The sequence below is a fragment of the Urocampus carinirostris genome, chromosome 19 (assembly GCF_059441175.1).
Source record: "Urocampus carinirostris isolate Australia breed hairy pipefish chromosome 19, RoL_Ucar_1.0, whole genome shotgun sequence".
Lineage (NCBI taxonomy): Eukaryota > Metazoa > Chordata > Actinopteri > Syngnathiformes > Syngnathidae > Urocampus > Urocampus carinirostris.
This window is the reverse complement of record NC_142367.1, coordinates 18,668,773-18,696,759: the sequence shown is the minus strand read 5'-3', so window position 1 is coordinate 18,696,759 and position 27,987 is coordinate 18,668,773. Positions and strand designations below refer to the sequence as shown.

At 41.0% G+C, this 27,987-nt stretch overlaps 2 protein-coding genes across 6 annotated transcripts; one reads left to right on the top strand and one right to left on the bottom strand.

Moving 5' to 3' along the window:
* Positions 1 to 227: 227 nt before the first annotated feature.
* bsk146 (brain specific kinase 146) lies at positions 228 to 16,652 on the top strand. The gene is made up of 5 exons (XM_088323547.1): positions 228 to 437; positions 10,424 to 10,656; positions 10,729 to 10,931; positions 13,337 to 13,528; positions 13,604 to 16,652. The coding sequence occupies exons 2-5, from the start codon at positions 10,485 to 10,487 to the stop codon at positions 14,267 to 14,269; spliced, it is 1,233 nt and encodes a 410-aa protein (XP_088179673.1). The 5' UTR covers positions 228 to 437; positions 10,424 to 10,484; the 3' UTR covers positions 14,270 to 16,652.
* LOC148347559 (uncharacterized) lies at positions 9,834 to 27,969 on the bottom strand. 5 transcript variants are annotated; one of them, XR_015847984.1, is made up of 9 exons: positions 27,681 to 27,783; positions 24,421 to 26,816; positions 24,087 to 24,180; positions 22,375 to 22,424; positions 22,246 to 22,307; positions 21,658 to 21,760; positions 16,460 to 16,762; positions 10,722 to 10,968; positions 9,834 to 10,634 (listed from the first exon to the last, which is right to left on the bottom strand). XR_015847984.1 is itself a non-coding variant. In XM_088323545.1 (6 exons), coding segments are annotated over exons 2-6 (2,598 nt in total). In that variant the 5' UTR covers positions 26,812 to 26,816; positions 27,805 to 27,969; the 3' UTR covers positions 20,448 to 21,759. The 5 variants fall into 5 exon arrangements, 3 of the variants coding, with proteins under 3 accessions (XP_088179671.1, XP_088179670.1, XP_088179672.1); XR_015847985.1 differs by having other exon boundaries at positions 16,460 to 16,601; XM_088323545.1 differs by lacking the exons at positions 9,834 to 10,634; positions 10,722 to 10,968; positions 16,460 to 16,762; positions 27,681 to 27,783 and adding an exon at positions 27,805 to 27,969 and having other exon boundaries at positions 20,448 to 21,760.
* Between the last annotated feature and the right edge of the window lie 18 nt (positions 27,970 to 27,987).

The following is a 27,987-nucleotide window of genomic DNA, read 5'->3' as shown; positions in this document are numbered from 1 at the left end:
TAGAGTAAGTAGTTTACAATACGAAAAGGTAAACATAAGGTCAATGAACTCGAGTATTGTCGCCTTATACGCCGCAAGATGAATAGATGGCGCGACAGCCGCCTGCCTTGTTTCTATACGGAGACAGGGAGTAGGCGTCGCCATCCGCCTCGCTCCGTTTTTCATTGGCTAGCGCCGAAGCCACCGGGCGGGGCTTCCTCGCCGCATCCCCCCAATCGACTGACGCGCTTCGGCGAACCGCCCCGCCTCCGGGAGGACGACGGAGCGATGCGGAGACAATAGGACGGACGGACGCCCCGGGGAGACGCGCCCGCCGAGCATCCAGCATTTCGCCGCTATCGTTTTGGAGCATGCGCCCTCTTCGCCGACGCCCGCTTTCTTCAGGAGGCGCCGGGACGCAGCGCCAGCCCGGGGGCGGACCCCTCATTTCGCCCAAGGTGAGCGCTCGATGATCGGCATCAGGGCTGTCGGAGGAAGTGCCATCATGCAGCATCCTTCCCGTCTCTTAGGTTTTGAGCGAGCGAGTGTTCCCCCCATTTTTTCCCAGGTGTTAAGCTGCGCCATTGTGTGCGCGTGCACGCGAGTGTCATTCATCCGGGTTTCCTCCACTGCAGGTGGGGGAGAGCAAATTGGGACGAGGGGGGAAACAAAGGAGGAGGATAGAAAGGAGCGCACCTAGACCGATACCATCGGTCAGATGACTCGCTGAACGATATCGCGGGCGATGCATTTGCTGCAGCTGTGTTGGAGGAAGGGAACGAGTAGGGTTCCCTATTAGGACATTTTTTCGAATTGGGAGCAAAATAGCTAGAGATAATACACAAATATGCAAAGCAAATTGATTGGTGCATTGAAAACACCATGATTATTTGAAAAATCATTTTTGGTATCGTTACTCGCGGCTATCGTAAATTCCGTTTCGTTTCATTTTGAAGGAACGTTTCCATGGTCGCTCTTAGTTTTAATTTGAAGTATATTTACTTGGTATCAGCAGTTGAGTATTTAATCTAATTTGGCGGTGTGGATTTTCGGTATCATATCACTGGTATCGTTACTTGGTATCAGCAACTCAAGTGTACTTAATCCAGTATCAAAAATAGCATTGAGCATATATTTTTATCATGTTCCATAATCACAATGGAAAAAACAATCACAATTTCAGTCTTGATTTAAAACATAAAAATATCACTGGTATCATAACTCGGTAGGGTTCCCTATTTGGACATTTTTTCACATTCGGAGCAAAATTGCTAGAGATAATACACAAATACACGAAGCACATTGATTGGTGCATTGAAAACACCATGATTATTTGAAAAATCATTTTTGGTATCGGTACTCGCGGCTATCGTAACTGGTAGTGGGAAATGGAACCTGGGAATTCAGTTTCGTTTTATTTTGAAGGAACGTTTGCATTGTTGATTCATTCGTCGCTCTTGGTTTTAATTTAATCTAATTTGGCGGTCTGGATTTTCGGTATCATATCACTGGTATCGGTACTTGCTATCATCAACTGAGTTTTCATTTTACTATCAAAAATTTGTAATGATCATCCGACCTTCTTAATATATATATTTTCGGAATCACCAAGAAATACAATTCAAGTTTTAAAAATATCACAGACATCGCTACTTGGTATCAACAACAGAGTTGAGTACTTTAGTACTAAAGAAATAGCAGTGTACATCCATATCTTAATATTTAAAAGTATATATTTTGGAATCCCAAGAAAATGCAATAATTTGTCTGTCTGGAATTTAAGTATCAAAATATCACTGGTATCAGTAACTTGAAAATTGAGGACTTGTTTTAGTATCAAAAAAATAATACCGAACATGCATATTTCTTTTTTTTACAGTCCCAAAGACACAATAGTTCAGTCTTGGATTTAACTTTCAAAAATATCACCGGTATCGTTACTTGGTATCAGCAACTCAAGTGTACTCAATCCGGTATCAAAAATAGCATTGAGCATATATTTTTATCATGTTTCATAATCACAATGGAAAAAACAATCACAATTTCGGTCTTGGTTTAAAACATAAAAATATCACTGGTATCATAACTCGGTAGGGTTCCCTATTTGGACATTTTTTCACATTCGATTATCTGAAATAAATCATTTATGGTATCGTTACTCGAGGCTATCGTAACCGGTAGTGGGAAATGGAACCTGGAAATTCAGTTTTGTTTTATTTTGAAGGAACGTTTGCATTGTTGATTCATTTGTCGCTCTTGGTTTTAATTTGAAGTATTACTACTTGGTATCAGCGGTTGAGTATCCCATCTAGTATCAAAAACTAGTATCTCCTTTTAATCAATTTCGAGGGAGAGTATTTGAAGTTGTTTATGAATTTGTCGGTCTTGATTTTAAGTATCAAAAATAGTACTGGAGTTGGAATTTGGTATAAGCAACCCAAGAGTTGAGTAATTTTAGTATCAACAATAGTATCTCATTTTCTTTCCTGTTATGATGTTTAGTATCTTGGTTGTTCTTGATTTTAGCTATCAAAGATATCATTGGTATAGTTGCTCAGTGTCAGCAACCCAAGAGTTAACTACTCATTTAGTATCAAAAATAGTAAAGTATCTCAGTGTTTAGTAACTTGGTTTTAGCTATAAAAATATCATTGGTATCGTTGTTTGGTGTCAGCAACCCAAGAGTTGACTACTCGTTTAACATAAAAAATTGCAAAGTATCTCATTTTGTGTTTAGTAACTTGATTGGTCTCGATTTAAGATATCAAATATATCATTGGTATCGTTACTCGTGTCAGCAACCCAAGAGTTATCTACTAATTTAGTATTAAAAATAGTATCTCATTTTGTTTCATTTTGTGTTGTTTAGTAACTTGGTTAGTCTTGATTTTAGATATCAAAAATATTATTGGTATCGTTACTCAGTGTCAGTAACCTAAGAGTTGCCTACTCATTTAGTATCAAAAATAATACAGTATCACAGTTATTTTCGTTTTGTGTTTAGTAACTTGATTGGTCTTGATATTAGCTTTGAAATATATCATTGGTATTGTTGCCTACTCATTTAGTATCAAAAATAGTATCTCATTTTGTGTTGTTTATTAACTTAATTGATCTCGATTTTAGCTATCAAAAATATCATTGGTATCGTTACTCGGTGTCAGCAACCCAATAGTTGCCTACTCATTTAGTATCAAAAATAGTACAGTATCTCGATTGGTCTCGAATTTAGCTATCAAAACATTCATCATTGGTATCGTTGCATACAGCCCCAAACCATGGCATATTCGTGTCAGCAACACAAGATTTGACTACTAATTTATTATAAAATAGTAGAGTATCTCATTTTGTGTAACTTGATTGGCCTTGATTTTAGATATCAACAATATAATTGGTATCGTTACTTTGTGTTAGCAACCAAAGAATTGACTGCACATTTTTTTCAATCCAAAAAGTTTCTCGATGAATTAACCTAGTTTGTATCACTTTCCGTGATACAAACTCATTTAGAATTTCTGTAATTTATTAATTTGTTGGTCTCAATTTTAACAACTATCGCTGATATTGATACCAGCAACTCAAGAGTTGAGTACTCGTTTAGGTATCGAAAGATAGTATTTTTTTTTAAATTTCACTTTCAGGGAAAAATAAATATTCAAAATATTTGAATATGTTGTTATTAGTTTGTCGATCTTTAAGTCTGACTGTCAAAAATATCACTGGTATCGGTATTTGGAATCAGCATTTCGAGAGGAGTACTCATTTTGATATCGAAAAATAGTATCGAACATGTATATATTATACATATATATTGATATTTTTTCGTATCTGCATTCATAAACACAATTTGTCTAACTTTAATATTAACTATAAAAAATATCATTGGTATCAGGACTTGGTATCAATTATTTGTCAGTCTTGATTTTAAATTATCAAAAATATGACTGGCATCGCATCGATACTCGTTATCAGCAATTCAAGAGTTGAATATTCATTACAGTATCAAAAAATGGTATTGAACATCCATCTATACATATATCATTGGTACTTGGTATCAACAAATCAAGAATTGATTGCTCAGTATCGTAAAATAGTATCGAACATCCATTTATTTGATTTTGTTTCCCCATTTTTTGTGGTCACAAAGAAACACAATTTGCTGGTATTGACTTTAAATATCACCGGCATCGGTATCTGATACAAACAACTCAAGAGTACTCCTTTTGGTATAGAAATGGTATCGAACAGTCACATCTTGATATTTATTCATTTGAAAAGTAGTATCGAACATCTGTATGCATCTTAATAATTTTATATTTGGATTCACAAATTTATTTGTCAAACTTTAATTTTAACTATCAAAAGTATCATTGGTATAAGGGCTTGGTATCAGAAACTACAGAATCCTCATTTTGGTATTAAAAGTAGTATCAAACGTCCATATTTTGATATTTCTTTTTTTTTAGTCACAAAGAAATGCAATTGATTTGACAGTCTGGATTTTCGGTATCATAATATCATTGGTATCGGTACCTGGTATCATCAACTTAAGAGTTTTCATTTTAATACCAAAAATTTGTGTCGATCACTCGACCTTCTCATTATATATATTTTCGGAATCATCAAGAAAAACAATTCAGTTGTCACTCTTGTTTTTAAGTTTTAAAAATATCACAGGCATCGTTACTTGGTATCAACAACTCAATAGTTGAGTGCTCAGTTTAGTATCAAAAAAATAGCAGTGAACATACATATCCTAATTTGAAAAAAATATATTTTGGAATCACAAGTAAATGCAACAATTTGTGTGTCTGTAATTTAAGTATCAAAATATCACTGGTATCAGTAACTTGAAAATGGAGGACTAATTTTTGTGTCAAAAAAAATACTATCGAACATGCATATCTCTTTTTTACAGTCGCAAAGACACAATTGTTCAGTCTTGGTTTTAACTTTCAAAAATATCACCGGTATCGTTACTTGGTATCAGCAACTTAAGTGTGCTCATTCCAGAGTCAAAAATAGCATTGAGCATCCATGTAACTAAATACGTTTATCTTGTTTCATAATCACAAGGGAAAAAAAATTCTCGGTCCTGATTTCAACCATCAAAAATATCACTGGTATCGTTACTCAGTATCAGCACACCTCATGAGTATTCAATTTTGCATATAAAAAAATATAGTATCGAACATACATCTCTTTCTGTAGTCACAAAGAAACAATCGATTGGTCTTGGTTTTAACTATCAAAAATATCACCGGTATCGTTACTGGGTATCAGCAAATCAAGTGTGCTCATTCCAGTATCAAAAACAGCATCGAGCATCCATTTAACTGAATACGTTTATCCTATTTCATAATCACAACGCAAAAAACAATCACGATTTCGATCTTGATTTAAACCATAAAAAAATCTCACTGGTATCATGACTCGGTATCAGGCCCTCAAGAGTAATCATTCTAGTATTAAAAAGAAAAATAATTTTGAACTTGCATATCTCTTTTTGTAGTCACAAAGAAATAATCGTGCGGACTTGATTTTAACCATCAAAAATATCACTGGTATCGTTACCGGTATCAGCACCTCACGAGTATTCATTTTAGTGTAAAAATATATAGTATCGAACACACATATCGCTTTTTGTTGTCACAAAGAAACAATCGATCGGTCTTAGTTTTAGCTATCAAAAATATCACCGGTATCGTTACTGGGTATCAGCAAATCAAGTACTCATTCCAGTATCAGAAACAGCATCGAGCATTCATTTAATTCAACAAAAAAGACAATTGTGGTCTTAATTGGAACTATCAAAAGTATCACTGGTATCAGCACGTCAAGAGTACTCGTTTCAGTATTAAAAAACCAGTATTAAACATCCATATAATCAGGAAAAAAACGCAATTAATCAAAAAATTTTTTCAAAACGATCAATCGCGTTATCACAAGGTTGACGCATGCGCAAATGGAATCGTACGTCGGCCCTGGCGTGATGAGTCATAGCTGACACAGACACGCCACTTATGGTGCGGTACCGCCCAAAATCGCTAGAGAGCGCTGTTCTAACGGCGTACTGCTGATTTGACGTTAAAAAGGCTTTATCGGCGAATACCTTCTCAAGATAAGACTATTAAATTAACGTTTATAATTATGTTTGTCGTTCCCTGCGTTAACTCCAAATAGATTAAATGAATCAAATTGACAATAAATGAACACTCTACGGAGTATATTTGAAACCCGACTCGATAAATGCAAAGTTGGGCAATAAATAATCATGAAATAATACGGAAAAAAACGTTTTAAAATTGAAAAAAAAAAAGACTCAACTACACATGTAGATAGACAAAATAATACGTTAAAACGTTAATTCCTTTTAACTCTCGTGTACGTATCTATATTCTCAGTGTAATCGGATTACTTTAGAAATTTGTTCGCAAAATGTTGACATTATTTTCGTCTTTCCCCGTATTGCCTCTGAGAATATGGGAAATCGATGACATTGACAAGATATTGATACTCTATTGCAGGGGTGTCGAACTCATTTTAACTCGGGGGCCACACGATAGAGCGAACATTCTCTCGGGAGCCGGACTAGTAGATTAGAGAGAAAGAAAAATATAGAGAAAGGAATACTAGAAAGAGAGGGAGGGAAAAAAAGAGGGTAGAACAAAGAAAGAGAGGAAGGGAGAGAAAGAGAAAGAGAGAGAAGAGAGAGAGAGAACATGAGAAACAAGATTTAAAAAGAGAAATAGTAAGAGAAGGAAAGAGAAAGAAAGTGATCCAAAGAGAAACATAGGAGAGAAAAGAGGAAAAAGAGAGAAGGTGAAAGCGAGAGAGAGAGAAGAGAAAAGGAAAAATGGAAGAGGGAGCAGAAAAAAGTAAAGAGACACACAGTGGGAAAGACACAAAGAGGAACAAAGAAAGAGAAAAAAAAGAGACACAGAGAGTGAAATAGAGAAAGACAGAAAAAGGGAGGAGAGAGAGAGAGAAAGAAATACAAGTACAGCGTCTTTGTCAACATCAAGTGGACATGTGTCAACCTGCAGCTCATTTTTCTCTCGCGCTTCTCTGAGCATTGTCTCTCAGGCCGGATTGAATCCCTTATTGGGCCTGATCCGGCCCGCGGGCCGCATCTTTGACACCCCTGCTCTATTGTTTGCCCCCTTCTTTATACTATTTGTCACTTCAAGCATCCTACTGGAAACATAAACAATCGTAGATAATAATTTAGATTCATTTGAAATGTTTCCAAAGTGATTATATGAAGTCTTTCTCCATGATGCCTCTGTAATAGATTACATTATCAATAAATCAATACATGTTTTTTTTAAATACTTCCCTTTAAAATTGTTACTATGCAAAAGTGGAATATCAACGTTTTGAGCATCGCTAATCGATATAATCAGCAATATCATACGATCATTACCTTTAACCATGCTTTCATAGGGATTTTTAACATCAGTATTTTTGTAATATTTCTCTCGTAATATTACTGTAGTGGTATTTTTGTAGTATTTCTGAAGTAGGATTTTTGTATAATAGTATTACTCTAGTAGTATTAGTACAGTGTTATTTTTCTTTTCGGAATGAAAGAAAACTAATATGAGGTCATTTTGTAGTTATTCTGTAGTATTTTTGTTGTAAACACAAACAGGGATAAAGTTGGCACCCAAAAATACTTTTTTGTAGTAGTACTTTATTTCCTAAGATATAGTTAATAAATTTTGACCGTTTTAATTCAGCTGTAATTTGCTAAGCGCTCCGTGAATTTTTGCCTATTTTTCCTGTTAGTCTTTATCGCTGGAGTGCCGTGTCCAATCGTGATCCATACATCACAATGCTTCACAATGTTGATATCAATGACAACAAAGCCAATTCCATTCCATTGGCTGAGGTCACCAGGTATCCGAATTGATCATTTAAAAGTGTGAAAAGAGTATCCCAGCCTGACGCGCTCACCAGTTTTCAACTTGGATGCACTCGTGCAAGTTCCCCGTCGATGGATTTCCTGTGCAAGGTGACACCAGCTTGGAGGTCGCCGGAGCTTTGTTCATTCGTCACGCTACAATGTCCCATTGTGAGGAGGATGAGATTTCTGTTGAACCATTCTCTCTAAAAGGGAGAGTGGAGGGCAGAATTGAGTGAATGCAAGAAGCTAGCTAAGCAGTAAAAGAGTGAAGGTTTCTCAAGTACTGGGACAATGTGACAGGACATTGACTCTCCAGAGTAGCTTATGAAGAATAAGGGCTTACGGTTAAGTACAGCAGATCCCCAGGATACGGAGTCCCCCGCCTTACGTTTTCACTCGTTTCTTGAAGGAAAAGATGAACAAGAAAAGCAGACATTTTCACTCGGGGGCAGATTTAATTTCATTAGCAATTTAACTAAGTGTACTCCATCGAAAATGGCCGAAATAGCCAAATTAGTGTGGTTGGAGTCTCTGGCAAGCCTTTACTGAAGTCTCCCAGCCTTTTTCCTCTCGGCCCACGCCTCTTCGCGAGATGGTGTGCTGGCTCCTCCCATGGGCATGCCAATGAAGCCCAACCTGGGCGTCGCGATATCTGGAAAACTCAAAAACAACACCGAGCGTTTCTACGTCATCAGGGCCTTGTTCTCAAAACATCGCCTGCCGTCCTCCGTCAAGAGTCCCGTTATCAAAATTCCCCAGTCGAAATATTCTGCATTTGGAACGGCGTGACCGTCATTGAACTAAAGCCTACTCAGTCAAAATCTTCATTGCACTCAATAAATGTAACTTGTATTCAATCGTATAAAATCCTTTGTAGTCAAATGTATAAAATCCTTCAGGCCGAAGTTATCAAAAATGTCAAGTCATTTCTATTTGTATAGCCCTTAATCACAAAGAGTCTCAAAGGGCTTCACAGGTTATTACACAGACTATTTTTTCAGACTATTATGACACCACTACCTGATCTGGAACCAATCAATATTATTTTAATGTTTTCTACTAGATTACACACAATGTCCTTTTAATAGCATGTCAGTCCTCGCAAGTGGAAGCTGGTCTGATGACGCTTTGCATCACAGCATCATGTAACACCAACAATGCTATTGGCTGAACTACTTCCCACAATGCCTTTTTTCAACATTCAGTCCAGAATATTGGGTGACTTTGCAAGTTGGTGATACAATGTTGTATCTTTTGTACTGTATTTATTCACTATGTGTCCCAAGTAGAGATTCAAGTTTAAGCCCAAGCCTGACCTCAAGCAGAAATTCCGTCCAGGCCTTGATTATTTTAGGTCTAGGCTTCTCTCTCCCTGACTTTTTTCTTTTTAAATTATCCAGCAGTTGTAGTATTATTGAAAAAAAGTCAGTAAGAGAGAAGCCCTCCTCCTCACAAAAAACATCCTTACAAAATATGAAAATTCGAGTTAGCTTAGCGCTCGGTCCCTCAAATAAATTTAAATTGTCAGGTTCGGGCTTCAATGCCCGCAGGTTGGGTTGAGCTGGGTTTTTTTATTGTCCAACCTTACGTTTAGTTCCAAGACTTGAAGTGATGCTAAAGGGAAAAGCAAAAACCTGATAACCATGGAAACATTTTTGTGATTATTATAAAATAAAAAATACGAAGGGAACACGTAACCAATTACCAATCTGTACTATAAATAAAAATATTTAGCAATTTTAGTAAGGAATTCTTTCTTGAAGGACAGTGTGTATTGTTTGACCTCTAGATGTCGCTGTATAAATTGAATCTTTTCTTCCGGCGCCGTCACGAATGGCAGCCACTCCAGCAGCTCCCGTGTTATTTTCGATTGTTCTCAGCTCAGGGATGCTGCTGGAAATGTGAATTTCCCTTCGGGGATGAACAAAGTATCTATCTATCTATCTATCTATCTATTGCAACCAAAAACAAGGGCTAAAAACCACAGGAATACCAACTACTCAAAGCGCACATTTTTCTTCTCATTTTTTGCCCAGACTTTTGAAAGGTCTTTGGCGCTCGTAGCAGCAAGATGGTGGGCAAATGTAAAATAAATAAAAAATGTTTTACCAAGGAGTATTAAAAAAAAAAACATGTTTATATGAGGGCAGTATGGTGGGGGCAGTGGTTAGCGCGTGTGCGGCACCGTTCTGAGGTCATGGGATCGAATCTCCTGGGTGGAGTTTTAATTTTTAATCCGCCTTTGCCATCTCCTCCTGCCCCATGCATCCACCCACTACTCCACTCTACCGGCTTAAGTCAGGCTCGGTCTAAAGATACTCTGTTCTTCACAACGTGTCATCATTGACTTAGAAAAGCGGTCCTCCACCTTAGAGCCACTTACTACTCCACTTCAAACTTAAGTCAGGCTTCGTCTAAAGATAATCTTGATGCCTCTCTCATACATGTCATCCGTTAGCCCCTTTTCATCAACCTCAAATCTCATACTGGACCAATTCCTTATGAAAAATCCTAACCCGAACTTTCTTTTTCCAGTAACATCAGCTGCGCCGCTCGGTCTCCGTCCTTCCTTCGGCCCTCTCCCTCAGTCTTCGGCATGAGTTCTTCCCCGTTGACTTCGCGTTCCAACATGGACATCCTGGACGAGCTCCAGCTGATCGCAGCCCAGAACCTGGAGAAGCTGGAAGTTAACAAGTATTATGAAGTCATGCGTGAGCTGGGCAAAGGGACCTACGGCAAGGTGGACCTGGTCATACACAAGATCAGAGGTGAGAAACCAAGGATGAGACCGGGACTACTCGGAAAGGTTCGATGGCATTATTGTTGTTCTCACTTTTAAGGCACCAAAATGGCCCTGAAGTTCTTGAAGAAGAAGACGACCAAGCTGAAGTCTTTCCTGCGAGAGTACAGCATCTCGCTCTACTTATCCCCTTGCCCTTTCATCATCAACATGTTCGGCATTGCCTTCGAGACGGACGAGTACTACGTCTTTGCGCAGGAGTACGCGCTAGCGGGCGACCTCTTTGACATCATTCCACCTCAGGTGCTGCATCACCGCATTTCGTTTCAAGTTGGAGAACCTTCAAGGGATTGAAAATGCACCATAGGACAAAAAGCTGTCTTTATTTTGTGAAGAACCTTACCCTAAATTAGGGATGTCAAACTCAATTGCACAAGGGGCCAAAATTCAAAACACACTTAAGGTCGCGGGCCAACCAGGATAAACATTTATTGAACACACTTAAACTGAATGTTTTTGGAACATAAATATGAATAAAAACAGACAAAAATATTAAATATAAACCTTAAATCACTTATACAGTATTTATTATTTTGCTGTAAATAAAAATATCTTGTTAACTTAAACAACTTAACATAAAATAATATTCAAATTCCTTTGCTCCTATGTCAACGTATATATTAAATAAAACTTAAATATCCCAAAAGATTTTGCTCTCCTTAATATATCTCCTGTCAAAAGTAGAAATAGGAAAATGCTGCACAAATTATTTTGTAAAAACGTCACAACATTCTGAGAACAGGGAGCCTGATGTGCTTACCTTTGGCGCAGACGGAGTAGGGCGAGAGATGGGAGGGAGTGCTTGCACTTTTTGCATCGCTCCACCCATCCCTCCGACTCACCCAATCAAATAACTAAGTTCTCTTCCGGTGTTTTGGCGTATTTACAATTTGTTCTGTGGATTAATCAAAAGGTATTTGAACACTAAACACAGATTATATAGAGAGCTTTTATATAAAGAATTCTTTAGCGTTGTACAGCCAAAACGAGTTGTTTTTGTGCGACACCTTGACTGTAAATTATAGTGAAAACGTGCCCTATATATTCTGAAAAGTACTACTCTGTAATTCAGCTTTGGTTTGGCTTTGCGTGCACTGAACAGGATCAATGGCTCAAGTTTTGAACGAGATGGAGAAAATTTGCATGCAATTAAATTTGTCTCTGAGCCATAGGTACTCATAGAAAAAGCCATAATATATATCATAATAACAATAATGTCATATGATCTTGCAGGACGGATATGATTACACGTCGGGCCGGACGTGGCCCGCGGGCCAGGATTTTGACACTGGTGCCCTAAATGGACAGTCGGTATTTAGTGCACCCTGGTGGTAGAAAACGTTATTCTTTAAAACATAAAAATGGATTTCAATAATAAGCAAGATTACATGAACTATGCTACAAACTCTTTATAATACTCATAGATTAAAAAATTCACATTTGTTTTACAAAACATGAGCCTCACCTCGACATCATTTTCCACCATCTTGCTGTTACGGGTGCCAGAAAAACTCAAAACCCTACGACAGGCTGGGCAAAACGATTAGACCTAAGATATGCCTCTGCCCTGAAAGGCCCGACTAAAACCACCTCACTGTTTTGATAGTTGAATGAATGAATGAGAACTTCATTTCGAACATTAAAATAAAAACGGAACAAAAACAATAACTCAACAACAAAATGTTTCATAGCATGTTTGGGGTAAATAAGAAGCAGATGCTTATTTTTCCTACCCCTTCATCTTTCCTATTAAATACACCAATGATAATAACAACAATAGTAATAATATGAATAATAACAGTTATGATATAACAATAGCAACAATAACAACAAAGTTAACCATAGTGGTAGAATCACGATTCCCAATCTCTCGTATCACTCATACCCCATTTTCTTCATCTCTGTATTCCGCCAGTAATGTTTTATTGTATTTAAATTTGAACACGTGAATAGTTGGACATTGTTCGATCTCGTCTTGTAAATTGTTCCAAAGTTTGACTCCACACACAGACACACACATAGTTTTCCTGGTTGTTCTCACCTTTGGGATTATGAATTTACTGCAGCCCCTTAAATTATAATTTCCGTTATTGTCGTCACGCGCTGTTGCCACAGAATTATTAAAAAAGACAATATAAATCTTATTAATGTATAAGACTTTTGAAATTGGATCAAAGACATTTTAATGCCAATTAAGTCCTTATTTTTAGAATAACGAATTCAATGCACTTTTAGTTTTCAAGGATCTGCGGGAACGCTGTTTTTAGTCACTTCTAGTCTCCGTAGTTTGTTTTAGCATTTGTTTTCAGTTACACTGCACAATACAGCGACATCTAGGCGTCAGATAAATTGTTCTTTTTGGTGACTTTGAGTCGCTGTAGTTTGCATTTTTCCTTGTGCTTCTTAGCGCTTAATTTTGGTTGCATGACGCAAGAGACATCTAGATACACATTTTCCCTTCAAGTTAGACCGGCCATGACACCTATGTTGTCCTGTGGAGCGAGCAGCTAACAATACAACTCAAATTTTGAGGGTTTACTTTCGCAATGAACCGACTTTGCAATGATGCTACAGTAGCTAGGATTCAAAATAAATGTGATCCATCCCCAAAATTGCTGGTATATTTATCCCCTTGCCCTCCTTTCCAGGTCGGGCTCCCAGAAGCCGTAGCCAAGCGCTGCGTCCACCAAGTAGCCATCGCCTTGGACTACCTGCACTGCAAGAAGCTGGTCCACCGAGACATCAAACCCGAAAACATTCTCATCTTTGACCGCGAGTGCCGGAAAGTCAAACTGTCCGACTTTGGCATGACCCGCCGTGCAGGATCGCCGGTCAAACGGGTGAGTAGCAAGATTCTCCAGAGGGGAAAAGGACTCTTTACGAAGGCTCTGTCGGTGGTTTTTCGGGGATCGCAGGTGAGCGGCACCATCCCGTACACGGCGCCCGAGCTATGCGACGCTTCTCGCCACGAGGGTTTCTGCGTGGACTACAGCACCGACGTTTGGGCTTTCGGTGTGCTCCTCTTCTGCATGCTGACTGGGAACTTCCCGTGGGAGAAGGCTTTGGCTTCAGACTCCTTCTACCAGGAGTTTGTGCGCTGGCAAAGAAGGAGGAGCAGCGCCGTTCCCTCGCAGTGGAGGCGCTTCACCGAGCAGGCCCTCCGTATGTTTCGCCGACTGCTCTCGGTGGAGCAGGAACGCCGCTGCTCCGTCAAAGAAGTCTTCGGTTATTTCAGCCATTCCTGGATGCTGGACGGGGAAAACGACAACAGCGGCGGGGGAGGCTCGTCCGGCCGAGGCGAACCCAACGACAACATGTCCTCGTCTTCGTCCGGGGAGGAAGAGGAGGAACTCCTGGTGGAGCGAATGAAGCAGCAGACGTTATCGCAGGTTTCGCCAGTTTCCACCGAACGAGGAAGCGGTTCGGCCAAGGTTGCCGCGATGGAACTGGGCCACCATTTCGTGTCCGTCTCCACGAATAGCTCCGTTTCGTCTACTAACAGCTACGACCGAGGGCCGAGGGAAAACGGCTCGCCCGGGGGCCGCATGTTAGTGGCCACGCCCATCGAGATATGCGTCTGAGCGCCCCATGTGCACTTTTCCACGGCGTGTTCTTCTTCCACTCATCCGCCAACGTATCTTGCATGAAAGAGTCGCAGATCACAGGGAAAGTTTGACAGAAGACCAAAGCGTCTCTCTTAAAGCAATATGTCCAAAAAGGCAAAAAAGAAAATTCAGAAGTCAGGATGGTATGAGGTCTCCGGGAGCTCACATTGGCGCTTCCAAATGGAGAAACATTGACTTGACGTATTCAAGACAAACTTGAAAAAGGAAGTGCTCTGAAACACATTGTGTTTTTCGTTGACCCTTTTCGTAACACATTCAAGAGGTGACGCCTGACTTCACTTGGCGGGTTTCCAACTGTGAGCTTTCATTTTAGCGATTTCCCACCGTTTTTTTACTTGCTCTTGCCAAAACATACTGTATTTTCCACGCTATATAAAACACCCCCCAAAAATGCACTGGGCTGTAAGGTCCATGGAATAACCACTACATTAAAGGCTAGGGTTGCCATATTACCGTATTGAATGATCACAATTGCATACAACTGCATAAAATGAAATACCGATGGGAATCTAACTCAGATCGCGGAGTGGGTTGCGCCGGGTCCCATCCACTAAAGCACTAGGGATACAGACAACACATGAAAAGGCATTCAGTTTTATCTCATCATCACACTATTTTTAGTCACAGCACCAAATTGTTGATGTTATTATTGGGCCAGGCTGTGAGAATGCTGTCTGACTTTAACCATTGAAAAACAGTATATCACCAACTCGCAAGATTTTGAAATGAAAAAATGCATTGTGGAAAGTAATTTAGTCATCCTGAAAGATATTAAAAAGACACATGGCCGCACATATTCAAAATGTTTGTCACTTACAATGCTTAGTACCAGGTTTAAAATGTGTGTTAGTGAAATAAGACCTAGTGCCTTTTCTCGTGTCGTCTGTACATCTAGTGATCCAGCACTCTCCTCACCACGATCCAGGTTTGAAATTCAATGTTATGCAATTGTCAACAACCATCCATATCCCTGGCGGTTTAGAGGTTAGGATTTGGTACTCTTACCATTGCTAACCGGTCCGAACACTGTTGCCACCATTTTATTCATTTGTGGTCAGCAATTAAAACTTAGCGACGGATCAGTAATTGCACAAATACGGTGAAGTATTTTCAATTTTGTTCAAATACAAGGCACATGCACGTTTAAATTTCTGGCCAGGTTGGAGCTTTGCCTATTAGTCCCAAAAAATACAACACATCCCAATTAATTTTTAACCTGCATCTCCCAACCTTAGAAAAAAAAGCATGAAGAGTAAGTAGTTCAGCAACTTTACGAGCAAAGAACAGAAAAAATGGTCTTGTGGAATCTTTTGACATAGCACAATTCTGGCGGGATTGTCAGACCATCTCGGACTTTTGGGGCTTAAACAAAAAAGTAAGACCATTCAAAAAAAAAAAAAAAAACAACACAATATTAATTTGTATTTGGTGTCTTAGTGTGTTTGTATTAGTAGTGTCGTGTATTCATGTCACCACTTTCAGGAATTGAATCAAAGCATGACTAGATAGGGAACCAAAATGAGCCTCTATTAAATGCTAACGTTTACCTAACACCGTGGGATGAAAACATGAGAAAAAAACACTCAAAATCCTCCGCTTGTGTGTCCTTCGCCGCAAAACTTGCATGAAACTACTGTGCGCTCAACGCTGATGCTAACCGTGAAAACCAGCAGACTGGATTGCCATCGCTCGGCCTGAGTGTGTGCCAAAAAAAAAAAAAAAAAGAAATAACAGTCAGTCTTGTGACAATCTCTGACCTCATCGCAAGAGCGACAAAAAGGACAAAAGGGGACAGGGACAATGTGGACGTCTTTGTGGTGGTGCAGCCGCCGTCCTTGTTAACCACTGTTTTGACATTTTCCACTTCAGCCGGATTAAGATTGCAGTACTATTTATTGTTTATATTTCTCCGTTATTGTATTAGGATTTGACACTAACTGCCAAAAAAAATCAACAACTGCTCCAAAACTTTGGTTGAAAACTAGCTACTGTTAGAAAACATTGACAATTTTGTAGTGCTTAGATGGCATGGTTAAATGTGGCCTAGGTTAGCTGTTGTTTTTCTTACAAAAAAAAAAAAAAGATTTACACAGATCCAGTTTGCCCAGAACTATCCTTCCAAATTATCATTTTTGGCCATCCTACCAGTTTTGTCCTGCGTAGTAGTTGAGTTTCACAGTGTGCATCCATTGACGATTTCCCCGTCGCTATCCTTTTGTGGTTGTTTTGTGATAAGATGGCCACGAGCACTCCAACTTGGTTCTGTCTCTGCAATACGCTGGTCTTCCTGGTAAATATCATTTTGTCAATAAAATAAAAAACACACTTCAATGCTGAATTTTCTTCTCTTTTTTGCTTCTTTGTGGCCGTTCCGGAGACTGTCGAAATGATCAATGACCAGTTTACCCCTGCTGAGAATGCAGTAGTTCTTCCAATAAGAAGCACAAGCTAGGGATAAAGAATAGTGTCAGCTGACTTTCACTCAAAATTGCTATGAACATAAAGAAAGAAACTAAATTCTGAGGCGTGTTCAGGAGAGTGATCAGACATGTAGTCTCTTGATAATCGCTTGCCGCGCACTGCTGAACGTTTTGTAATCGCTCACTGTGATTGCCTTACTGATCCAAAATGGACGACGACAGTACAATGGATTTCGTTCTACAGCTTGCTTTGAGCGAGTTGGCTGATATGAGCGACAGTTCGCATATTGACACAGTTAAGGTTATCCTAAACGCAGTGGAAGGGTCATACCTGTCTTGCATTGTTCACAAACATTACCAGGCAATGTAAGACGATATATTACATCGCCAACAGCACTCGTCAGGGTGAGATCCTCCATCTTCTGCACTGTCGACGCCATGTTGGAAATCAAAGTGAGCGGTCTTTCTCCCGTGATTACTCGGGCACGCGAGCGCTCAATAATCACTGGCCGTTCAGAAGCTAGCGATAGCTCGCGATAGCAATCACTCACTCTCCTGAACACGCCTCTGGTAAAGCTTTTTAGTAAATGACGGGATCTTTTCTTCTGGTGTTACGTCATCTCTGAAGGAAAACGTGCAAGTATTGTTGAATAGCACAAAAAACTGAATTTACGATATTTCCAACTTGTACAAAGATAGATAGATAGATAGATAGATAGATACTTTATTCATCCCCTAAGGGAAATTCACATTTCCAGCAGCATCCCTGAGCTGAGAACAATACAATAATAAAGCCAAAAGAAAACAATATACAAATACCCAGTGTGACGTGCAAATGCCCACTTTAGCATGTTATATAGATTAACTAAATAGTGCTACACATAATGCAGTAAGATCCAATGTAGGTGGTGTGGTTTAATGTGGGCCTTTACTCTGCCGGGTGGAGTTAAAGAGCCTCATGGCATGAGGAAGAAAAGAACTCTTCAGTCTGTCCGTAGTACAAGACAGTGACAGCAGTCTGTCACTGAAACTGCTCTTCTGTCCGGAGATAATGCTGTGAAGCGGATGCGATGGATTGTCCATGATTGACCTCAGCTTTTTCAGTGCCTGTCTCTCAGCTGCTGTTGTTAGGCTGTCCAGCTCTTTGCCCACAACAGAGCTCGCTTTCCTAGCCAGTTTATTGAGACGAGAGGCATCCTTCTTCTTGATGCTGCCTCCCCAACACGCTGCCGCATAGAAGAGGGCGCTTGCCACTACTGTCTCATAGAATATTTTCAGGAGCTTTTTGCAGATGTTGAAGGAGGCCAGCCTTCTGAGGAAGTAAAGTCGGCTTTGCCCTTTCCTACATAGAGCTTCTGTGTTGGCAGTCCAGTCCAGTTTGTTGTCCAGCTGCACACCCAGGTATTTGTAGGTCTGGACAAATTCTACACATTCTCCCTTGATGGTTACAGGAACCGGGTGAGTTCTGGTTCTCCTGAAGTCCACCACCATCTCTCTGGTCTTGGTGGTGTTTAGGTGCAGGTGGTTTGCGTCGCTCCATCGGACAAAGTCCTGAATCAATTTCCTGTACTCCTCCTCCTGCCCGTTTCTGATACATCCCACGATCGCAGTGTCATCGGCAAACTTTTGCACATGGCAGGACTCAGAGTTGTACTTAAAGTCCGATGTATATAGAATGAATAGGAACGGAGAGAGAACGGTCCCCTGCGGAGATCCTGTGCTGCTAACCACGGTGTCCGATGTACAGCCCCCCTGTTTCACATACTGCGGTCTGCCTGTCAGGTAGTCAGTAATCCATTCTACAAGGTGTGAGCTAACTCCCATCTCTGTCAATTTCCTACTCAGTAGCAGAGGCTGTATGGTATTGAAGGCACTAGAGAAGTCCAAAAATGTAATCCTCACAGCCCCCTTCGCCCTATCCAGGTGAGAGAGGGATCGGTGTAACATGTATAATATAGCATCCTCCACTCCCACCTTCTCCTGGTAAGCAAATTGCAGTGGGTCGATGGCGTGACGGACCTGTAGCCTCAGGTGGTGCAGCAGCAGCCGCTCCATGGTCTTCATCACATGTGATGTCAGGGCGACTGGCCTGAAGTCGTTGAGTTCCTCTGGTCTTGATTTCTTTGGGACTGGGATGATGCAGGATGTTTTCCACAGCTGAGGGACCCTCCCCTGTTCAAGGCTCAGGTTGAAGATGCGCTGTAGAGGGTCTCCCAGCTCAGACGCACAGGCTTTCAGCAGTCGGGGGGATATTCCATCCGGACCAGCTGCCTTGAGTTCGACATCACGGCAGCAGATAGAAATCTTGGTTTTTACATGCCCGGGGTTACACCACCTCGAGTTCACGTAGATAGCCAGTCCCCCTCCTTTGCGCTTCCCACTGACTTTTGTCCCTCTGTCAGCCCGAACAGCGCAGAAGCCGTTTAGCGCGATGTTAGCGTCCGTGATGCTAGGCGTGAGCCACGTTTCCGTAAAGCAAAGCAAGCTGCACTCCCTGTATGCTTTGATGTCTTTCACAAGCACAGCCAGTTCGTCGATCTTATTCGGTAGGGAGTTGACATTCCCCATGATTATGGACGGTACCGTGGGCTTATATCGCCACTTCGCCGCTAGCCGCTTAGCCTTTACTTTAGCACCGGCTCTGCAACCCCGGTAGGGTCGCCTTACCTCGGTAGGTAAAAAAGGGACCGTGCCGGCTCGAGAGTTCCTCAGGTCGAGGAGTAGGTTTCTTGAATATACGTATTTTTGCGAGTTGAAACCCATATCCATAGGATAGAAAGTAATCCAAGTGTTGCAAGGCACTGATAAAGTAAGCAAAAATAACTAAACAAATAAATAAATCACAAAAGTAGCGAAAATACACGGGAGCTTGCTGGAGTGGCTGCCATTCGTGACGGCGCCAAAAGGTAAATGCATAATAAGAGTTATGGCAATTAACTTCCATGCATATCAATGTTTATATAACACCAAATTTCACTTCTGAAGATTGAGCTAACCACACAAAATTAGTCCGAGCTGAGGTGGGAATCGCGTGGTGATCAAAAATAAATACTCTGTCGCTGTATTTGCCTCATTAATGAAATAATTGTACCAACCGTCAAGTTGTTACAGACACATTCCCTAGTGAAGATAGTGGGTGTGCCTAATTTGCATTTGTTTGTTTGTTACCATGGTTATATTTTTGCTTCTCCCTTTAGCATCACTGCATGACCTGTAGCTAATAGAATACAGTACATGAAATACAATATGGTATTGCAATGGTTAGCAAAGGCAGATGGGAGTGGCATGAAAACTAAGGCATTGTGGGAAGGAGTTCAGTCAACAGCATATCAGCAAGTTTACGACGTTGTGAAACACACCAATAGCTGACGACTAATGACTTTTATGACACCGACCAATAACTGACAAAAATATATTATGAGACGTATAGGGCATACGCACGAACAAGGCAAACTTTGTTTGTGTTTGGGCACCTGAAATCAATTGTTAATATCGTATAGGGGGAAAAAGGCAACAAGAGGAAAGAAAAAAACAACTTACTCGATATTGAAACATGAAACCCCCTGGCAGTAGACTGTATTAATTGGGAAATGGCAGGCATAGCAGAATTAAATGCATTTTTAGAAAATAAAAAAATCTCTAAATTGCCAAAAGACTTGTTAGTACTTAATTGCTCGAAAAGCGAGTCGTCTTGAACAAATACACAAAATCTGTTCAATGTTCTTCGGAATATTTATTCTGGGACTCTCAACTGCTTCAAATGCTACACGCCGAGAACAGGGATGTACAAACAGAAAACAGTTAACAGTGAAAAACAAAAACGTGGCACACATGGCATTTAATTGTCAATATGACGAAGAGTACGAGTAGGGAGGCGTCGGAATGTCGGGACCAGAAACAAGGCGCTTGCAAGTATCCTGTCAATCAACCTCACACAAATGAAATCGATTCAGCCCTGAGATAAACACACTCATAACTGCTATTCAAAAAAAGTATATTGTTCAATAAAAGGAACTGAAAAATATATGCAAAGCCAAGTGGGACATGGCATACGTGAACTTGAGCTGGCCTCAAAGCGTTACGCAATGCTGCTACCTAGCGGATCTGCTTTGTCAGCACACCTTGCCTTCGTGACACAATGCATCTGATCCATCAATCACAGAACCGTCGAAAAGTGCAGCCTTTTAATGTAGTCAACGTAAACACAGATTTGGTGGTAAAGCCCCCCCACCCACAATTGACAACACAAAGCTTTTCCACACTGCCAAAGTACGTTCATTTTGAGGATTTGTGTGATGAAATAATCTCTCAACGGGTCATTTGGGTAAGTAAGGTTGGATTTACACGACGGGTGTTTTTGCTTCTGCCGTTTTAGAGTTGAAGAACGCAAGAAACAAACTACATGCAAGGACGACCCGGTATTAACGCCACAGGCTTCAACACTGTACAGTAACGATGACAAATACAGAGAGGAAAAGTTGTATACTATTTAGCTGGGCAGGGCTGTCACTTTCCACCTTTTGAAAAGTAACACTCGAGTCTTATTTTGAGTACCGGTATGTAATACTGCAGTCGTTCCCAAGTACTTCCAGTCGGCATACACACACCAGTAAACACCAGAAAAATACATTCATAAGCGCCATGACTACCTTTCCGACAAAAAAAATAGGATCTGAAAAACTTTGTTTTGCTGTTTAGAAAAAATGCATATATTTTTGGGAGCAAAGGTTCCTTGTGTGGCCCTTTTTTGCAGCTACTTTGTTCATCCGTGAACTTGCTTGGCCAATAACTTAAGCACAATTAGATGCTTCATCAATAAATAAAACCAATATGAATTATGTACAAAGTCTACAATAAATTAAATATTTTGATTGCTTGTTTGGGGAAACATCCATCCATAAATAACTCATACAGGAGTCTGACCAGAAAGGAAGAGTTAAGGTTTATGGGTGCTCCAGAACGTCCGTCCGGCATTTTCGCGATCCGGCGGCTGAGACAGCCCCCGCACCAGCTGTCAGCTGAATGTCTGAGAACAGAAAAAAAAAGAAATGAAAAAATGCCATCTACATTATGTTGGTTGGTTGGATTAGGTCCCTTAACCACTAGGGTCATGGGCAAGTACTGCCTGATGGCGCCCATCCCTCTCCAGGCTAACATATGTTTCCAACCGGTCTCGAACCGGGAACCTTTTGCGTGAGAGGCAAATGTGCTAACCTCTGAGCTTCTGATCAGAAAAGCCCAGGAGGGATGAGCATGTGCGTATACTGGAACCTTGTGGCCAAGTTAAATATTGATGTAAAAGATTACTGTTTGAATTATTTGCACCTTTCATTTTGATTGTGAATAGAGTAGAGCAATGGAAGCTAAGCTGGTAGTACTCACTGGTACATCCGATTAACCCTCCTTTATCCCAAAACATTTATTGTAAAAAATACAGTGAAATAAATATTTCTGTGAAAACGAACTAAATTGGGCAAAAAATATCTATACAATCCAGTGGACTTAACTCACCAAGAGGGTCTTCTCTTCCTGGGATCCCCGTGCATCTCAACTTGGTTTTTGAAAGTCTTGTTCTGCAACAGGATGTGGTATCAGACATGAATATCACTGGCACAAAGAGACTAAACCGAGGCGATTTACCTTGTGCATTTTACACTTTATGGACAAGTTTTCTTCAAAGAGGATGCAGTCTGGGAAAAAAAGAAGGGAAACTTAGTAGGAACAGCACACCAGGGACATGTAGCGGGTAAATGCAAACATTCTTTCCCAATGACAGTGTCCGGCAGCGTCCTCATAATAGGTCAAATGTGGAATACCAAAACAAAACATTAAACAATTTGAGGATTTGCCTAATAGTGAAATTGAGGAGAGGAATTTAAAGGTTTAATAAGCTGGTCCTCATGATCAAAACGATAGTTATTTACAAGTTAATTGTAAATGTACTTTATTCATACAGTCTTTTACAACAGTCCTTTAGGTGTACCAACATGTTTCCAGTAGATAAGAGAAGCAATAAGTAAAAACCAGACAAAAATAAAAACCATCATCTATATATACACTGAAGCCATATCCCTCTAGTGGGAGGCGGCCACAGTCAGGAACACAATTATATTTACCAAATATTCATTCCCCTTCGCTCCAAACATTAAGCCCACAGCACAACAAGGGGTGAGGTGCTGTGCCATGCAACCCTTCATCAGTAGAGAGGCTCGACAGCGTACACTGGTTTCCCCCTCCGCATCATATGCGTAAATATCAGTCATTCTTAACTATCCTTCGCCATTCACATCAATCCCTTGGATACACTTTTACACCCATTAAGTTAAGGGACCTCACATTCAGCGCACGTTTCACCCGATACATCCAACCATATTTGCTCTTTTCCTCTCATTCTATTCCCCACCACTTCTACACTACATAGTCTTTTAATTAAACGGCCTTTGTCCATTCTTTCCATATGTCCAAATCATGTAACCCTAACAGCAAGGCCTCACCACACCTGTTATTCTCCTTACTTTCTCATTCCTTAACTTCCTCATTCCTTAACCTATCGGGTCTTGTTACTTCACACATACTAAGCAAACATCTAATTTCAAAGACATTTAACCTATTGCACCAATTTACTCTCAAACCTCACACCTCTGAGCCGTACATCCCTGTTGGTACCACCACACCTTCATACAATCCCCGCTTTGCAACCACCTGCAGATCTCTACATTTAAACGATCCACTCAGCAAACCCTTCACCCACGCTCTTCTTAACATCCTCATCCAAACCACTACCTGCTGACACATACGAACCCAAATACTTAAAACCATCTACCTCCTGCAACTTTACACCATTCAAAAAATATTAAATCCACATACATCACCACCTCTTAAACATGTCACTACCTTACACTTGTCAGCATTCACCTTAAGCCTCCTTCTCTTACACACTCTATCAATCTACCCCACCCCCCCAAAAAACAAATAATGCACAAAAGTACAATACATGACAATAATACAAAAAACAAACTAAAAAGCTAATTCCTTTGGAGGTCGAGGGGTACGAATAATCCAAGGAAAAACAATATGTCCTCACTCCGAGTTAGCCGCTCAGGTTATAAATATGTAAATTGTGGAATATATTCTTATCGCCATTTGTATAATTTTAAAAGAAAGTTATTACTATTGAACACATTTAGATTCTTAGAAATTTATAAGCAAATATTAAAAAATAATAATAATAATGATAATTCAATTATTATGTCTTTTAAGATTGATTATTTCTTCGCCTATTGTCGAATAATTTGAATGTAAAAATGTAATTGAGGCACCAAATAGCAATATATGACACAATGTACATTTACCTGCTTCCAAAGCACACCTGTAGTGGTATTTGCTGGGGCAGCCTTTGGAGAAGCAGCCCAGTGTTGCGCCTGGGCCAGAACAGAAGGAGCACATCTGCACATGCACACCAAAGTGTTGGTTAGTCTTGATAATGTCTGCAATGGCCACGTACAGGTATTTAACACCAATGTGATCAGACTGGTTCAAAAAAAGATGGATACTAGTTAAAGACATTGGGAAGAAAAAGTGGCAGTTTAGGGGGGCATCTCTTGCAATTCAAGGAGCTAGAAATATTGCAAAGTTTGGTAAGCAGACCTTTTCCTTACTGAGCTAAATGATCGACATATTCTTTACCATCTCTCGGGCCAATTTGAGTAATTCTTCAAGACCGTAGAGTCTCCCTTTGACCAGGAAAACCCCTGCCGACCAGATTCCGCAGTCCTCGTGGAGCCAGTACTCGTGGGGCTCCATAGGCAGCACTGGCGGGCTGTACCAGTCGTCCACATCTGTCGGCCACAATTCTGAGCGGGCGCGCTTGGTTGTTGGGCTGCTGGTGTCAGTCTTCCCACTTTTCCGTGGATCGCAGCTCCAGGATGAGGAAGGAACGGCTCGTCCGCTACAAGAGGAAGAACCAGAGTCACTGTCGTCGTCCTTGTCCCTTTTATTCACCCCCAAGGTTTTGGAGCTCGAGATCCGGTACCCTTCTGGGTAATAGGGACCGTGGAGATCCCCCAAGTCTATGGAGTTCGCGGGCAGCCCACACAGGCAACAGACGTGGGAGCCCTGACGCTGACCCCGAGTAGACACTCTGCCCAGTCGTAGACAGGACGTTCCGGGTACAGTTCCAGAAATAAAGTTGCCGTGTAGATCCTGAAGCTCCTTCTGGCCTTTTTTGGGCTGCGAGCCAATCTCATCCGGGTAATTAACCACAGTACAGACGGAGGAGGACGACTGTTGCCGGCGCATTCGGATGTAGGGGGAGAAGTTCTTCAACCTGCACTCCTTTTTTTCCTCCCTGAAGTGGACATACTTCAATCTGATCTCGGGCTCCCTGGGAGCAAAGATTGAAGAAAAAGGCCTGGGCTGTTGCTTCTTGTGTCGCCTCTTGGCAGCCTTTGTCATTGGGGCTAAAGATTTTTGCTGGCCTTTAGCGGTGCGTGGGTTTCTCTTTGGTGCTGGCGAGGCATATCTCATTTGGTTTTTGTCCAATGAGGGCTCAGCATTCACATGAAGTTTTTTCCCGGAGGTTTGAGACCGGGTGAGTGTCTTCCTTGACTTCACAGGACTCGTCTCTAACGCAATCTTTTGAGACTTAGGGATTTTGCTAGAAGCTTTTTTAGTATTTGTAACACAATCAGAGGTAGTACTTTTGCACAGAAGAGTTTTAATGTTATTGTTATGGCCTTGCTTAGAAAGCACTGATTTTTTCTGTTTTCCTTTCGCACAGCTTCTCTGCTTCCTTTTAATTGCGTCCACTTCTTTTGTCTTCGGATTTGCTGCACGCGAAACCCGAGGGCTTGTTTCCGAAGGAGCCTCATTAGCGTTAACGAGTCCTGATACATTGTACGAGCTTGACTTAAGATTCATGACGAGTGATGGTGAGCGAATGCCCCTGTTTGAACGCAAAGGCAGCTTTCTTTCATTTTGAGTTCTACAAAGCGGGCTCACATCGCCATTCACCTGAGGCGCTTGGGTTTTGGGTTGGTCCTCAAAAACTAACGGACAGACATCCTGTGTCAAGTCGATCAAAGGCTCTTCTCTCATTGTTTGGACAGGCTCCTTACTTTCGTTAAAACTTTTAGCACTTTCAACTGTGCCAGAACTGAGCTCAATGATTTCACTTGTGACGGTTTCCTCCCAGGCCAGCTCATCCACTTGAAAAAAGTTATCGCCGTTTGGTGAGCAGGAGGCCCGAGACAGCATTGAAACATTCTCGACATCAGCCAGTGAGGTAGCAGTGGGAGAAACGGGGTCTTCCCGTCGGCTTTTATGGTCCGACGTCAGTGAGCATGTCTCAATTGCAGCAGTTTTATTCCAGATCAGCACTGGCTCCTCATTTTGAGGATCTTGCAGCAGCATTTCGGAGTCGACAGTGCTCGGTTCCTTCTTTAAAAAAGTCATGTCAGTTTCTGGTGATATGTCAGAAAGCGCACCTAAACTTGACCAGCTTTTATCTCTGCCATTCTTCCACCTCTCACCAGTTTCCGTCCTTGTGCAAAGTTTGTCTTCATCTAGGAGTGTATCGTTTGAGCTGACTTCCTCAACAAGTTGACACAGCCCTTGCGGAAGACAAACGTCTTCAATTTGTGAAGCCTTGGAGAAAGCCTTGGGGGCAAGGTCCACTGGCAAGTCATTATTCCCCAAGTATAGCTGGTTCAAAGTATAGCCCGTCTCCCCAAGCTTTTCCTCAGCCTCAAAAGGAGGGAGAAGGGAAAATTTGTTGACAGGCGGCAAAGCGGTCCGAGGCTGAGAAACGGAGTAAAGGTGAGACCTGCTCACGTAGGATAAAGTCACTGTGGTGTGGGACAAGGCATTGTCTGGTTGGATTTGATCCGTCGATTGCTGGGAAGCAGGCGCTGAAGTGGATAATCCAGAGTTAGGGTGCCAGTCTGGGAAATGGCCCAGGTGCTGTGCGTCGCAAGGCATGACGTTCGGGGCAACTCTCCGGGTCAGGTCGACCACGCCGGGAATGCTGGAGGTGGAGAGGTCCTGAGGTTCGTCCAAGCTCCCGGCTGGTTGCTCCATAGCAACTGCGAGAAAAAAGAAAACAAAAAAAATAATTTACACACAACAACGTGAAAAAAAGTTAAAAAGCAAAATTCTTTACATTCTTCCTGGTACTGTCATTAAAGCATGCAGACTTTTGTTTTGTTAAACTTAATTCAGCTTGTCAAATGTCAACCGTCTCTTATGTTTCCAGTGTTAACTTTTAATCATAGACCGAAATGACCTGACGTTTATGATGACGTTGAACGTTTAAATATTTGATATTCAATGTTTGCTTTAAAGCAATGGTTTTAGCTAAATGACGCATAAGAGGGCAACGTTGAAATGTTTCAAAAGATATGACATCGTGCAAAGTTCTTTTGTTTTTTAATAAAGATGAGCAAAAAAAACCGAATTGGTAAAGATGATGTTGTTGATAGCGAGCGTGGCATAAGTTGGCATGGACGTTGACAGGCAGCCGAGAATGTCAACTTCAACTTGACAGCAATAGCTTAGCCGCGGCTAACATTAGCATGCTAGGCCTTACTACGCGGAACTACGTTTACTAATAGTCACTTTTAATTAGTTTTAAATTAAATGCCCATATCAACTCGTACACTTCGACTTTTTTTAAGTTCAAAACTTTTAAAAGCGACCGGGGATAATTTCGGCGAGGTATTCTAAGACCACAATGTCGCCACTTTTATAAAAAGCTAACTTTTATAGCTAAAAACGTCAACGTTAAGTCTCGTTTATGTTGAACTTTAATTACGAGAGGGACGGCAACTGAGAAGAAATGTTTGACATGATCGACCACAATTTGTATCTAATACCTCAGCCGAATTACATAATTATATAATCAAACGCGCGTGGCATTGCGAAATATATCTTATAACATGTATACGAACCTATAATGGCGTCGTTTGTGAAGTTGCTTGCCATTTGTCATATACTTCGGCAGCGTGTCGAGGGGCAAGGCCCGACAGCTAAGAACAAAGACGGAAAACAACCGAGGAAGCTGTTTCAACTTACCCACTGCCTCGCCTTTTTAAACGTCCAGCTGAAGAATTCTTCCACCCTGCATCTCCGTCAACATTTCGATTTTAACCAATTCACATCAAAAACCTTATGTAAACATTAAGATCATACTGAGGGCTGACTGCAGCGTCAATTTCTCGTACATATTTTCAATTTCCAGACATACCCTTCACAATA

Excerpts from the sequence above, each read along its gene's own strand:
- LOC148347559 (XM_088323544.1), bottom strand. The coding sequence starts at position 27,714 with ATGGCAAGCAACTTCACAAACGACGCCATTATAG. Across the intron at positions 24,181-24,420 it reads TCAAATTGGCCCGAGAGATG|ATGTGCTCCTTCTGTTCTGG; the intron begins GTAAAGAATATG and ends GTGCATGTGCAG. Across the intron at positions 22,308-22,374 it reads TAAAGTGTAAAATGCACAAG|AACAAGACTTTCAAAAACCA; the intron begins GTAAATCGCCTC and ends ATCCTGTTGCAG.
- bsk146 (XM_088323547.1), top strand. The coding sequence starts at position 10,485 with ATGAGTTCTTCCCCGTTGACTTCGCGTTCCAACATGGACATCCTGGAC. Across the intron at positions 10,932-13,336 it reads TTGACATCATTCCACCTCAG|GTCGGGCTCCCAGAAGCCGT; the intron begins GTGCTGCATCAC and ends CCTCCTTTCCAG. Across the intron at positions 13,529-13,603 it reads CAGGATCGCCGGTCAAACGG|GTGAGCGGCACCATCCCGTA; the intron begins GTGAGTAGCAAG and ends CGGGGATCGCAG.